This window comes from Typopeltis vanoorti, chromosome 24 (assembly GCF_054136105.1).
Source record: "Typopeltis vanoorti isolate ZY-2024b chromosome 24, IOZ_Tvanoo_1.0, whole genome shotgun sequence".
Classification (NCBI taxonomy): domain Eukaryota; kingdom Metazoa; phylum Arthropoda; class Arachnida; order Uropygi; family Thelyphonidae; genus Typopeltis; species Typopeltis vanoorti.
The window spans coordinates 46,173,701-46,188,446 of NC_143572.1; the positions used below are offsets into that span (position 1 = coordinate 46,173,701).

General features: G+C 33.7%; 1 protein-coding gene across 5 annotated transcripts in view; it reads right to left on the minus strand.

Moving 5' to 3' along the window:
* The window catches only part of LOC150093154 (uncharacterized), a 349,981-nt gene that overhangs the window by 55,214 nt on the left and 280,021 nt on the right, over window positions 1–14,746 (minus strand). For all 5 annotated transcript variants that reach the window (XM_090413479.1, XM_090413480.1, XM_090413478.1 and 2 more), the window contains one exon: window positions 11,697–11,774. In XM_090413479.1, the coding sequence (XP_090269605.1) occupies window positions 11,697–11,774 (78 nt within the window). The remainder of the gene's footprint in view (window positions 1–11,696; window positions 11,775–14,746) is intronic.

Here is a 14,746-nt window from a genome sequence, read left to right on the forward strand (position 1 = left end):
ATTCTCCAAACCGCAATACATATGGCTGGATCAATTTTTAAAAAATCTGGGAGATAGTCATTTTAGATCTAATTAATACTTGTTTTTTTTCTCTCTTTATCCAACAAAAGATGGTGCCAATTAGGCCTTTATTTTCTTGTGTTGTCTGATACAATTTGTTTAAAACTGATTCTGCCATTAACCAAACTGCTGCTGTTCATGTGCTGTGACAAACAGTTTTTGTGTTCTGAAGATGCTGGATATAATACTAACAAAATATAAGAAAATAAGTTAAATAAATATTAATTATTTTCTTTATTATTTTGAGTTGTGAATTAATATTGTGAAATAAATTGACCTGTTGTATAGGTTCTCCACTTGGAATTTAACTGATGCTTTCACTTTTCCTGCCTATTTTCATAATCTGTATTTTTACTGCTGATTTTCATACCACATTTATTAAATACTGCAGTTATTCAACTTAGGGAATCCATAGACTTGTAGTGAATTTATTTTGGAGCATAACACCATCTGCATAAAGTAAAGAGCTGAGATTAACCTCTCCAATTTTGATATCAAGTTGAATGACACTTCCTTTCATAACTGATCCATATAGGTAATGAATGATAGCAGAGATAGTCTTAAGCCTGATTTTACATCCAACCATCATTCTTTAACTCCTTCAAAGAATGAGCAGTCCATAGTCTAAGTACAGATTGCAGTATACAATAATATTGTATACTGCAATCTGTATAATTGTATAATATATATTGAGCAGTCCATAGTCTAAGTACAGATTGCAGTATACAATAATATTGTGCTTACCTAGATGATTATAGCATTCTGAACAACTTTTCTCTTAGTACCTTGTCACATGCCTCTTCGAGATCTACAAAGCTTAAATAAAGATTCCTGTTATATTCTCATGATTTCTCAACTACTTGTCTTAAAGTGAAAATGTGATTCTGACAACTCTCTATTTGACCTGAACTCTAAGTTTTTCTTCCACAATATTTCTTAGACTCTTCTCAAGAATATTTGCATAAATTACCTGGAACACTCAGTTATTCGTCCGAGAATTCCTGGATAGATATTAGAATACTTCTAATCATTGGGAATTCGACCTTTCTGACTAGGCCTTCTGAATTATGCAGTACACCCACTGTAAAACTTTTATATATACATATCCATATTTGAGTTTTCTGGTTGAACATCATCTACCTCCCAATATACCAGGTTTTTGGTGGGTTTTTTTTCAACTTCACATATCAATATATATTCCTCATTGCAAATGCTTTTGAATATTTTCAATCACTGTTCTATTACTTGCTTTTAGCAATGTTTCAAAGTAATTACTCCAGACATCTAGAATATGCATATCTTCAGTATTTATGTCACTTTTATCATCTCTGATTTATTTACAGCATTGTTTCCTTCATCTCTACTTTTTTTTTTTTACATCCTCTAGAACATTTTGCCATCCTCCTAGTATTTATCTTTTATGTTCTTGCTAGTCTACCCATGACTTTTGTTTAGCTACTTTTATATACTGCTTCACTTTCTTACAGTTTTCTCTGCATTCTTTCTTAACACATAACGATTAACTTATCAGGAGTTTAACTTTCTTCTTTCCATTGCTGACTCATTAACTTCTTAATTCCAGAGTTTTGATTCTATCCATGATGGACCAAGTTTGAGCTCTGGGATGGAGTATCAAGTGCTTTCACAATAATCCTTGTAAGTCATAATGCTTGAAAGAGGTCTAAAATCCCTCCCCTCCAATTTAGCTGACAAAATATGAATGGAAACATCGTAAGTTGCAACCTAACCAGAACAGAAAAATTGGCCCTTAAATCCTTACAAAATAACCCAGACATCATGATTACAAAAGCAGATAAAAGTAATGCTACTGTTGTCCTTGAGCTATAACAATATGCTCTAATGAACAAGCTCTTAAACAAGAATTAAAAATTATTAGCAATACATTTATAAATGATGGCTATAGCAAAAACACTATTAATAAAGTTCTTCATAAAACTTCATCAAAAAATAATATTGATTACAGTTTGATTAAAATCATAGCTATCCCATACATTAAAGGATTATCAGAAAAACATTAATAGAATCCTACACCATTATAATCTTAATGCCACTTTTAAACCACCTTTAAAATTAAAAATCATATTCAATCTCCCCCCACTGTCACATCCTGGAGCTTATTGCATCTATTGCACCTGTAACCAACTGGTATCCGACCACAACACATACCAAATGGTGAATTACAATCCTACAAACTGCATCAAAAAGAAAACAACAAAATTAATCAAATCGGTGTTTACATGGTGAGAGGAAACAACCAAAAAACTTATACAGCATTATGCCTGTGCTCCCAGAATTTACGGCCTGCCAAAAATACACAAAACAAACATGCCACTATGACCAATAGTTGAAGGAATCAACAGCCCTAATTATCACTCAGCAAAGAAATTAGCAGCCCCACTCAAGGAGTTGGTAGATCATCCCCCCCCCCTCCTACATAAAAAATATGCAACACTTCATAAACAAGATTAGAAACATCACATTCAATGACAAAGATTTATTAGTCAGCTTTGACATAACTGTCCTTTTCACTAATGTCCTAATCAATGATATACTATTCTTCTCTTAAAACATATTTCCACCCGATATCACAGCCCTCTTTGCCCACGTACTCTGCTCTGAGTATTTCGTGGGGCAAAATAATTTTTACCTACAAAAAGAAGGTACGGCCATAGGCTCACCCCCCCCCCCCCCTCCAATAGCTAACTTTTACATGGAAGACTTTGAGCAATTTTATTTTATTTTGGTTTAACCAATAAGAATACAATTTGGTCGGCTAAATCCCGTAGTACTATCATATCCTGTACACCCCTTGAGGGCATGGCAGGAATTTGATGATGATGATGATGACTTTGAGCAATGAGCTCTAGATTCAGCTAGCCTAAAACCCAAACCCTGGCTCAGATATGCTGATGATATTTGCGCTATTTGGTCCCAAGGCACCGCAAAACATTAAATACATTCCTAAGCCACCCGAACAAACAACATAAACATAGCTAATTCACCAGTGAAATTGAAAACAACAACTCTCTTCCTTTTCTAGACACACTCAGCACACATCTTCTGTCAGGCTGCTTTTCCTCTTAAAAATTCATACCACCATCCAACACAAAAAAAAACAAAAAAACTAGGAGTCTCCCTCAAACACAGAGCCCTAACAATTTGCTCCAATGAACAAGCTCCGAACCAAAAATTTGAAATGAGTAACCAAACATTTGTAAAAAAAATGGCTACAATAAAAAACAGTTCACAAGATCCTCCATAAAAATGCCATTAAAAGCAAAAAGATTACAAGAATGCCACAGACATACCCTACATTAGGGCATTTCAGAAAAAAATAGAACACTACTTAAATACAACGTTAAGACAACCTTCAAATCCCTAGTAAAATTAAGAAATTTACTTAGCTTTTCCGTGCCTTGCCCACCCAGGAGTTTACAAAATTCAATGTACCTGTAATTTACCTTACATAGGGGAAACAGGATGCACCATCCCTATCAGAAAAGACAAACACAAACACCACATTAAATACCTCCACTATGGTAAAACAGGCCTATCAGACCACGTACTCTAAACATGCCACAGAATTGACTGGAAAGGCACTAAGTCCCTACGCTGCACCAAAACCTAGTTCGAAAGAAAATTCAAAGAGGCTTGTGAAATGCTGAAACATCATCCAAATCTGAACAAAAATGATGGATTAATTATTCCAAGAATGTGGAGGGCCCATCTTCAACCCACATAACAACCAGAACAACCCCGACAGAAGAAAATCTCAAAATTAAAGGATTTTCGAAATTGTTTAATGTAGGTCTTTTTTTTCCTCACTGGAGGTCAGGCTAGGATAAATGATTAACAAACATTTAGATTCATTTTACTTTTGTATAGTGCAGCATCATGTAGCTTGTATCTTGTACATATGTATGTTTTCCTGATGATGACCTCAATACAGATGTCAAAATGTTGATTGTTACTTGCTTAATGTTAAGTAAAGTAATTATTCTAACACGTGTGTTGTGTCTCCATAAATTCTTTATTATGAATGCTGACCATCGTGTAACCTTAAAAGAAAGCTTCCACAATAAAGTTGCCTATCCTCGCAGACAACTTGTCCACACACACACACACACACACACACACACACACACACACACACACACACACACACACACACACACACACACACACACACTTTCTGACTGAATTAATCAAGTTTTACTCAGGCTACCATTGAGGCTCCAAGGTTTCATTATTGTTTTTAAACTCTCATTTTTTCTCCAACAGTATTTGTACATTTCTATCTACAGTTCACCTCTGCTTCACTTTTTTTTTAAATTTTTTACATATTTTTCTTTTCAATATGATATTCATTTTTATTCTGCTGAAAACTAAATGGCAATCACTATCTCAAATCCACTGCATGCTCTTGTGTCCTCAACCAACACAAAGGCATCGCTGTCAACAAGAACACAGTCAATTAGACTTTTCTTATTTCTTGTGTCATTTCCCTATATGAATTTGTGGATGGACATCATTAAGTTGAAACATGGTGTTAATGATGAATAGTCTATATCCTGAACAGAAATTTAGAAGGTGCTTACCATTATTATTAGCTTTCCTTTTTTTCTCTAAATTTTCCAGTACATGACTCATTAAAAAATGATCCAGACTCATTACAAAATGAATGGGATGGTGAGGGAGGTTTTTGAATGACTAAATGTTTTGCATGGTGAATAGGGTTTTGCATATTTCTCAAGCCTTGTCATTAGCTCTTAATTTCCCTAAAGACTCTTGAAGATCCATAGAATATTTTTTTAGCAGGACATCATCTGCATAGAGTTAAGAACTAAACTAAGAACTATATCTTGTATATAATTTTTAATATCACTTTCCATAATAATGTGGTTCATATGGGTTATAATTAACAGTGGATATAGTGTACAACTCTAACTTATACCTGATTTAACATCAAACTCATAAACAGCCTTCTGTTCTAATGGCTGATCTACAACTTAACTAAAAGTTATATATTGCCCTTTTTAAGATTCCATTTACAATATACAAATTTAGTGCTTTTAACAGTTTTCTCTTTGGTACCTTATCATATACTTTTTTTTTTTTTTTTCAGTGAAGCCTAAATGGAGATCCTTATTATATTTCCATTATTTGCATACTATTTGTTATAAGTATGATCTCATCTGATCCCATTAACTGCTATCTTGCTTAAATCCAACTTGTTCTTCTCCAGTTTTTCCCTTCAACAATGAAAAACATCTGATAGCTTTAGCCATGTTATATTTGATAATGTTGGAGGCTCATAAAGTACAGTTCTTCATAATTATTAAGAAAAAAATGGTTGTATACTAATCATCCTTTTTTGTTTTATGACAATCCCACCATGAAAACTTTGAAACATATAATACACATAATCAGATGACAAAAGGAGCAGCTGAAAAATTAAGCAGAATACTTTCCAAATATAATCTAAATACCACTTTTAAAATCTTCTCCATCTCCCACAAAATTAAAAAGATTATTTTGTACACCTTAAAAGACTATAAAAGACTATTTGTCTTTTAGTTTGCACTAAATTTCATTTTCACAAGAAAAGAAAGCAAAATTTCATTTTGCGAGAAAGTTTAAGACTAGTTTTTCTCTTCTTAGGTTGCCTTTCACATCTAGCCTATTCTATCACAAACACATCACTAACATTCAAAACATTATTTCTTTCCTTCACCACTCCTAATACTTTATATATTTTAGATCTGCCCAGCCTTAGAATGTTGTTCTGAATTTGGGATGGTGCAAATACTCAGATGTATCCAGAAAAAGGTAGTCTGTTTAATAGATAATTCTTTTTCACAGACTCCTAATCACTTTCTCATACACTCTGTTTTGTCTTTATTATAGGTATTTTCATGGGCACTGCTTCACTGAACTGCCCAATACCATTACACTTCTTTCCTCTAACATGAGCAACATGCATACACACATTTCAGCTCCAGACTTATCAGATTAAGTCTGTTCTTTGAAAGAGCTTTTCTTGTACAATTTTTCCCAAATGAAAATAAACTCCAGCTCTTCAACAAAACATTAATAGATTTCTTTTTAATAGATAATAGTGTTAATAGATCTCTTTTCTGTCTGTCTCTCTCATCATTTGCTAAAAAGTGGTGGTAATCCTTTAACAAATAAAGTTCAAGAATGAAAGTTCTAAGAGCATGAGTTCTAACATATCCTGACTATCACAGTCTTCCAATTTGGATTTTATGAGGTAAGCAAGATATTTATTCCACAGAAGCATATAACAGCAGGAGCAACTACCTGATTCACTCTCTCTTACAGGTGGAGATATATTGTTGGAAGAATCCAGAAGATGAACTGCAATCCTTTTGGTTTTTGTCACACCAAGTACAAGTAGTTAGATGTATTCTGTATGTGTAAATATTAAGTACTATTCTCTAATTTTTTGTCTAGGCTGATCCAGGATCATTATTATTATTATGTGATAACTCTAAGGAGTCCAAAGATTCATCAAGGAAGGATATCTACTCTGCAACTCTCAATCTCCACCAACTACAGTGAACTGCAGCTACCATCATCATCTACACCAATGCTGTCTACTACCCACCACCACTAATATTTTCACAGACAATCACATGTTAATCAATGGGGGTTCTACAAAATAATAAATTGTACTGCACAATTTTTATTTTTATTAAATAAAAAATGTTCTATTTTGTCCAGTCTGCAGAAACTCACGAGCTCCAAAATCTACTTGCTGTGGGTGAGCATATGTGTCAAGCCCTAGCTATGACTATTAAGTAACAATATGAAAATCAATCAGCAACAAAATTAAATTATTAAAACAGGCAGGGAAATAATTCATTTTTAGCAGAAGCTGAAGTGAGCTGATTTAATCTATTATACAAATTTAACTATTTAGACAACATTTAGTGAAGACGGCAAATTAAATATGGAAATAGATAACAGAATAAACAGAGAAGGCATGCTGAGAATATAACTGAATGAATTTATACAAGATGAAAGAGAAATCAGCCAAACAATAAGCTAGTAAGAGTAAGCAGTATAAGACGATGTGTTCAACCAATTTTATCACATGGATCAGAGAGCAAGAAACGAGATGCATCAAGGGCAGAACCACATTAAAGTGAAGACACCAGAAAAGCAACTGACATTATTAATACTCAAGAAAGAAATGGCAAAAATTTGTCTTTGAGGAACTCAACCCCACCATGAGCAGATAAGAAGAAAAGAAATATATTGGAGATTTTGAATAAAATTCTATATAATTTCTGTTACATGTGTAAGCTGTGAAAGTTATTTATATATCTCTAGTGCACATGTTCCATTAAAACTATTTATTTAATAATCTAAGATGGGGGTAAGCAGTGGCGACTAGTGAAAATTTTAAGTGGGGGTGCTGCATATACAAAAAAAAAAAAAAAAAATCTAATCAGTAACGAATTTATTAATAAATAAATTTACATATTAAAAATTGCTTTATTAAAAATATTTCATCTCACCACGAACAAACACCAATAATAAAAGTTTCGTATCAATAGCAATGGCAAGTGCAAACGAATATCGGCGTTAGATCGCAGTGCATTTGTTTTGTAACAATAATTGAAAAAATATAATTCTTTTCATATTTTCAACAGTGACACTCGTCATAATTCAGCCTTGTATCTATAATAAATAAATAATTATGTTATTTTAACAAAATAAAATAATATTGACAAAAAATGGTTCAACACGCACCAATAATAAACATTTCATATCTCACAGAAATAACGTGTGTAAGGATACTAAAACTGCACTGCTGTGTGAGCAGTGTCTGAATGACATAACGTGCAACGACAAGCGCAAACGAATATCAGCGTTAGATCGCAGTGCATTTGTTTCGTAATCTTAAGTGTTAATCGAACAATTCCAATTATTAACTATTCAATCAATGTCGAAACATAAGCTGTAGACTTTAACATGTTGTATTGCATTTATATAATGTTGTAAGCATTGTTATTATTTATAAACACAAACAAAATTAAAATTTTTCATTTTTTCCTTGGGGGTGTTTATGTACGGGCCGCCACTGGTGGTAAGCAAGCAGAAGAATGGGAAATAAAAAATTAGTAAAACAAATATGACAGTTAAAACAACCAGAGGAAGTCCACGATCTGAATGGATTGATGTATTTAGATGACCAAAATGTAACAGCTGATCAACTAAGAGACCTGACACATGGACCAATTGGGAAAGAAGGTGCAGGATTGTCATCATGTTTAAATCATGCTATAAATACATATCTGGAACACTGTTTGAGGGTATACAATAGACTTTATCATCATTTAGTATAAGACATTTTGTCACTGAAGGACTGAAGTAGCATGAAAGAAGTTCTGTTTGATCTCTAAAACAGAGTTTCTGAATTACCTAACCCTTAGCATACTAGTAGTACCAATGTAAAATAGGTTTATTTAATATTCACATAAAAAAACAGGTGAATTAAAGATTGAATCTAGATAACAGGGATTAAACTTCCACATATTCTGTAACAAATGTGAAGAAACAACCAAGGCTTCTGACCTCATGTCCAATTCTCACCTATTCATAGTTCATCCTGTTATTAGAGGACACAAGAAATAAGAAAAAACTGACTCACTGACCATGTTAATACTGATAGTAATATTTTTACGCCAGTTCAGGACACAAGAGTTATAGAGACGATGTGAAATAAAAAGTGACTACCATTTAGAGTTGAGCATGATTAAAAAACATTCAAAAGAAAAATATGTGCAAAAGTTTTAAAAATTTTAGAATCAAAGCCAGGCAAATTTCAGAGATGAGCTGTAGAATTCAAGATTTTTTTTTAGAGTGGCAGATGCTGAAAAAAAAATTTTTTAAAAATAATAATAATTCAGCCAAGGAGGTATGGAGGTGAAGATGCTGCAAAGGTAAAAAACTCAGACCTTTGTAATGGACTCCAAAAATTAAAGAGACAATCCAGGAAAAAAAAAGATCCTAGGATGAAAATCAATAGATATCTTTAGAGAATACAGAAAAAATTAAGTCAAATATGTATAACTGCAGCTAAACAAAAATTATGAAAAGATTTTTGAGACTATTGAAAAAGCTTAAAAATGAAGAAAATAATATTCTAAATTGAAAGAGAGATGATAAAGGTTACATAAAAACTGAATTAAAAGATATTATGGATATCCAGAATAAATTTCTAGAACAAGGCATAATTAGAGGATGGAAATTTAGCATGTGATGGAGAATACATACTTCCATTCTGAGTAGAATTACTTCAGCGATGTATCCAGTGTGTGTGTGCTTGGATTGGAAGATCAAAAGATAATTCAACCAAGGGCATAGAAATCTCAGTGGTCATCTCACTTGGTATTTTTATAATGTCAGATGACTCTTGGTTGAGAATGGCAGTGTGGTTGCTTGGTGGGGGAAGAGATAAGCACAAGGTTGTGGTCTGAATTACCTAAGGGAGATACAGCCTTCACAGTATATTTGATGGAATCACTAGTGAAGAAGAGGTCCAGAGTGTCTGGAGAGTGGTTGGGATTATCTGGTATTGATAATCTGATGGGCATGTGAACAATTTATGTAAGATCATTTGTGGTGACAAACGTCTCAGTATCTCTACCTGCTTGGTCCATGCAGTTGGAGAAGGAGCCAATGGTATTGTGAATGTTAATCTCACCAAGTAACATAACTTTGTTGTAAAGAAAGTTGGACTGAAAGACATCAACTTTCAAGGAGAGAAAGTCAAAGTTCAGAATGGTTAGTGGTTGGGAGAGTGATATAGACAGCATATGAATCTGACAATGGAGCAAAGAGAGATTTTCAGCCAAATTAGATCATGATTGGGAAATTCTAAGTTGAATGATGGCATGGCATGGCATGGCATGGCATGGTATGGTATGGTATGCCAGAGTGAACATATGCAAAAATGTCACATTTGAGTCAAAAGGAGTCAAAGATTCGTGTAAGCATACTTATATGAAAAAGCCTTTTCTTAGATGTTAAGAAAAGGCTAAAAAATTGTAGAAAAGAAACTTGGAGGAAAAACAAGCTGGATTTGAACAAATAAAGGCTGTAGAGTTTAGATTTTTTTTTATTTCAAAATAAACTGTCAAGAAATTATGAAAAATAACAATGATCTGTACTGAAGTTTTGTGGAACTGGAAAAGTCAAGTAATAAGCTGCCAAAAGAAAAGCTATTCAAAATACTACAGTTATTTGCAGTAAAACAGGACATTATACAGAGCAAAACGTAATCAACATTTAAGTTGTAAATCAACAATAAGAATTGATGGAAGTACAGGAATATGGTTTGATGTAAAAGCAGGTGTAAAACAAAGGTGCACGCTATCTTCACTGTTATTCATCACCTATGTGGATAACATTATGAAGGAAAGTAGTGTTAAACATGATATCGGCAATATTCAACTTAGCTCTTTACTTTATGCAGATTATGATAACATACTTCTAAATAATTCCAGTAAAGCTTCAGGACTCTAGCTAAGAGACACCACTAAAAACAAAAAAGATTTCAAGAATGCCATTGCCATTCCTTATGTTAGAGGCATTTTTAAAAAAATAGAGGCATTTTTAAACCCCCGACAAAATTAAGACACCTACTCAGTTCTTCCAAAGATACTCTTCCACACCTAGCCCACCCAGGGGTTTACAAAATACAATGCGTATGTAACTTACCATACATAGAGGAAACAGGGTGAACCATCCCAATTAGGAAGGACGAGCACAAACGACACATTAAATACCTTCATTTTGGAAAAACCGGCCTTTCAGACCATGCACTCCAGACATACCACAGAATTGATTGGAAAGGTACCAAGTCCCTACATCGCAACAAAACCTGGTTCAAGAGGAAATTTAAAGAAGCATGTGAAATGCTCAAACACAATCCTAATCTGAAAAAAAATGACGATCTAACCATTCCAAGAATACGGAGGACCCATTTATAACCATTATAGCAACCAGAACAAGCCAAAAAAAAACTCAATACAAGAAGACGTGGTGAAGTTTTTTTTTTTTTAACATTCAATAACAACCTGAATGGTACAAGTCCAGAAGAAAATCTTAGTATAGCAACCTGAACTGTACAAGTCCTGAAGAAAAAACTTAGTACAGGAGAACTTTAGCAGGGTTTTTTTTTTTACCACTAGAGGTCAGGCTAAGTAAAAGATCAATTAACAGTGTAGATTCAATTTGCATTTGTAGAGTGCAAGAGCATGTAGCTTGTCTTCATATACACATGTATTTTTCTGATGATGACCTCAATACAGGGGTCGAAACGTCAAGTGTTATTTTATTGATAACTAAAATAATCATTTCAACACGTGTTTTGTGTCCCTAAATTCGTAAATATGAAAAAAGCACTTAAATTTATAGCTGAAATGTTTTACTTGTTTTAATCTTTAACACATCTGCAGTATTAACTGCTATATGTTTAAACTCTTTCATGGTGAGAATGTCATAAAACAAGAATGACTGCTGTATATGATCCTCTACAAAGAATTCACATTGTAGTTAATATTAAATAGTAAAATACATACTTGTATTCGGAGATGTTGCTTCTGCTAGGGCTGCAAGTGTAGCCAGCACATTTGTACAGCTCTGATTTGAAGAGTCTCCTGTAAAAACAAAATATGAATGAACTGCTAAAAGCATTCCATTCCCAAAAGTTAGGCTTACTAATTTAAATGAACCATGTATTTTTAACAATTAAAACATATTAAACATGTGCCAATATGTATAATTCTTTAGCATAGATAATCTAATTCATATAAACATCATATGCTTGTATGAATCAGTTTACATGTGTTTATTAAATAACACTCATCACAATATCAAGTAATTTCTCTGAAGTGTTTGTAAATACTAAGAAATTATAAATAAAATCCTCTAATGCTGTCCTTTACAAAGGGAATATACAGAATTCTTCTTTTAGTTCTGACGTTTAGAAAAAACTGGTAGGCAGCCAGCCACCATTAACTTAACCAGCAATTAAGGCTACTGATGATTTCTAGACATGACTTTTCTCAGATGCAGGAATAAAATCACAGATATCTAAGAGATGGATTGTACAAAACAGCAAGTGTTATCTAGATTAAGTTGCACATTAACTTGGCTTGAGCAGTGGTCTTAGTCTTTTAGAATACAGTCTTTAATCATAGTTCATGAGGTTTAAATCACAATATCATTTCTTTTTGAATTTTCAGATTCTGAATTTTTTAATACAGCGGCTGGGGAAAAATGCTACCATCTTCGTATGAGACTGGCTAACTCACTTTCTGTTTAAAATACTTTTATTAAGGTTCTACATCCTAGAGGTAGGGGGGGGGGGTGACTGAAACAAAAAAGACAAAACCTGGTGAGATCTTTCTGAGCAATAAATACAAAATGTTATATTAAGGCAATGACAATCAAGGAAAAAAAGGAGTAGCCATAGCATTCAACACAAAATATGAGGCTAATCTTCTTGAATGGCAGTCAGTCTCAAGTAGAGTAATGTGGGCAAATATGAGAATGGGGAACTGGACAATGAAACTTATTTGGCCTATGGTCCCACAGAAGGTTCTACTAAGGTAGAAGTGGATGAATTTTTTGAAGATTTAGAAAAAGCGACTGACACAATGAAAAAGGAAAAACTGATCCTTGTTGGGGATCTAAATGGTAGAGTAGGGTATGATTGTGAGACATACAAAAATATTTTGGAAAAATTTGGAGAAAAGAGCAATGCTAATAATAATGGCAAATCGCTTGGATTTCTGCTCAGGACATGGACTGGTTATTACTAACACAATGTTCCAACATAAAAATGTGCACAATTCACATGGAGAGAAGAGGCAAGGAATAAAGTCTCAATGACTATGATATTGTTATTAGTGATGTTTTCTCCCTGGTGCAGGACACCAGAGTGTACAGAGGATTTGAAATTGGAAGTGATCACTATTTAGTCTTGAGCAGGATAAAATTGAATTTCATATTGAAAAGAATAACATGTAAGAAAGTTTTAAAGCGAATAAAAGTTGAGCAGCTCTTAGATGTAAACTGTAGATTAAAATACACAAAGATTATTGAAGAAAAAATGAAAGCGTTTGAGAACAGCAACCAAACCTTGGAGAATCATTGGCAAAGCCTTGAAGAAAACCCTGATTGATTCAGCAAGAGAAACATGTGGTGAAGTTGTCTGCAAGGATAGAAAAATTAGAACTCCATGGTGGACACAGGAAGTTAAAGAGGCAGTGAAGGAAGAAAGCATATCAAAAATTCCTGGTGAATAAGGTCAGCTTGTGCTCTTAGAGAACACAGAGACAAATGTAAGAAAGCTAAAGACTGTGTAAAACTAGCTAAACAAAAGTCATGGGAGGACTTTGGCAAGAATATAGAAAATAAATATCAAGAAGGTGGCAAAATATTCTGGAGGTTGTTGAAGAAGCTTAGGAATGAGGAAAGAGTGCTGTAAAAGGAGTTAGAGATGATAAAGGTGACATGAAAATGGGAGAAAAAAAGATATCCTTGAAATATGGAGTAATTACTTTGGAAAACTGCTAAATGAAACAAGCAGTGATGACAGCACAGTGGTAAAAAACATTGACCAGGCATGCAGTTGGAAATACATAACTATACTTGAAGTAGAAAAAGCCATCAAAGGCTTGAAATGTGGAAAGGCAGCAGGAGTAGATGATATTCGACCAGAAATGCTGAAGTATGGTGGCTGCACTGCATAGTTCAGAATGCCTGGACAGAGAGACGAATTCCCGATGATTCGAGTAGAGCTCTCATAGTACCCATATATAAAAAGGGAAATAAAACTGAATGTGAGAATTACGGGGGGGGGGGATTTCCCTACTGAGTGTGCCTGGTAAGATATATGCAAGTATACTTGAGAAACTGTTGAGAAGAATTGTGGAAGAAAAGCTTGGTGAAAAACAAGCTGGATTCAGATCAAATAGAGGCTGTCAGGATCAGATCTTCATTTTACGACAAATAGTGGAGAAATCATGGGAATATAACAAAGATCTGTATTCAAGTTTTGTCGATTTGGAAAAGGCATATGACAAGGTGCCAAGAGAGAAGATATTCAATACGCCACAGTTATATGGTGTCAATGGGGCATTATATCAAGCAATACTTAGTCTTTATTTGAGTTGTAAGTCAGCAGTTAGAATTCAAGGAAGTACAGGAAGATGGTTTAATGTTAAATCTGGTGTGAGACAAGGATGTACATTATCCCCTCTGTTATTCATTATCTATATGGATCACATTATGAAGGAAAGTGGTATTAAACATGATATCAAAATTGGAGATTTTAATGTCAGCTCTTTGCTTTATGCGGACGATGATATATTTCTAAATAAATCAGCTACAAGTCTGCAAGATTCTCTGACTAAATTGAATAACTGTTGTAATAGATATGGTATGAAGGTCAGCAATAAAAAGACAAAGACAATGAAAATAGGCAGAATCATTGAAAATGTCAACTGTGTTGTGAATGGAGAACATGTGGAACAAGTAAAACATTTAAGCTACTTAGGCACGATTTTTAGTGAAGATGGTAAATTAAATATGGAAATAGACAACAGAATCAACAAAGCTGGTA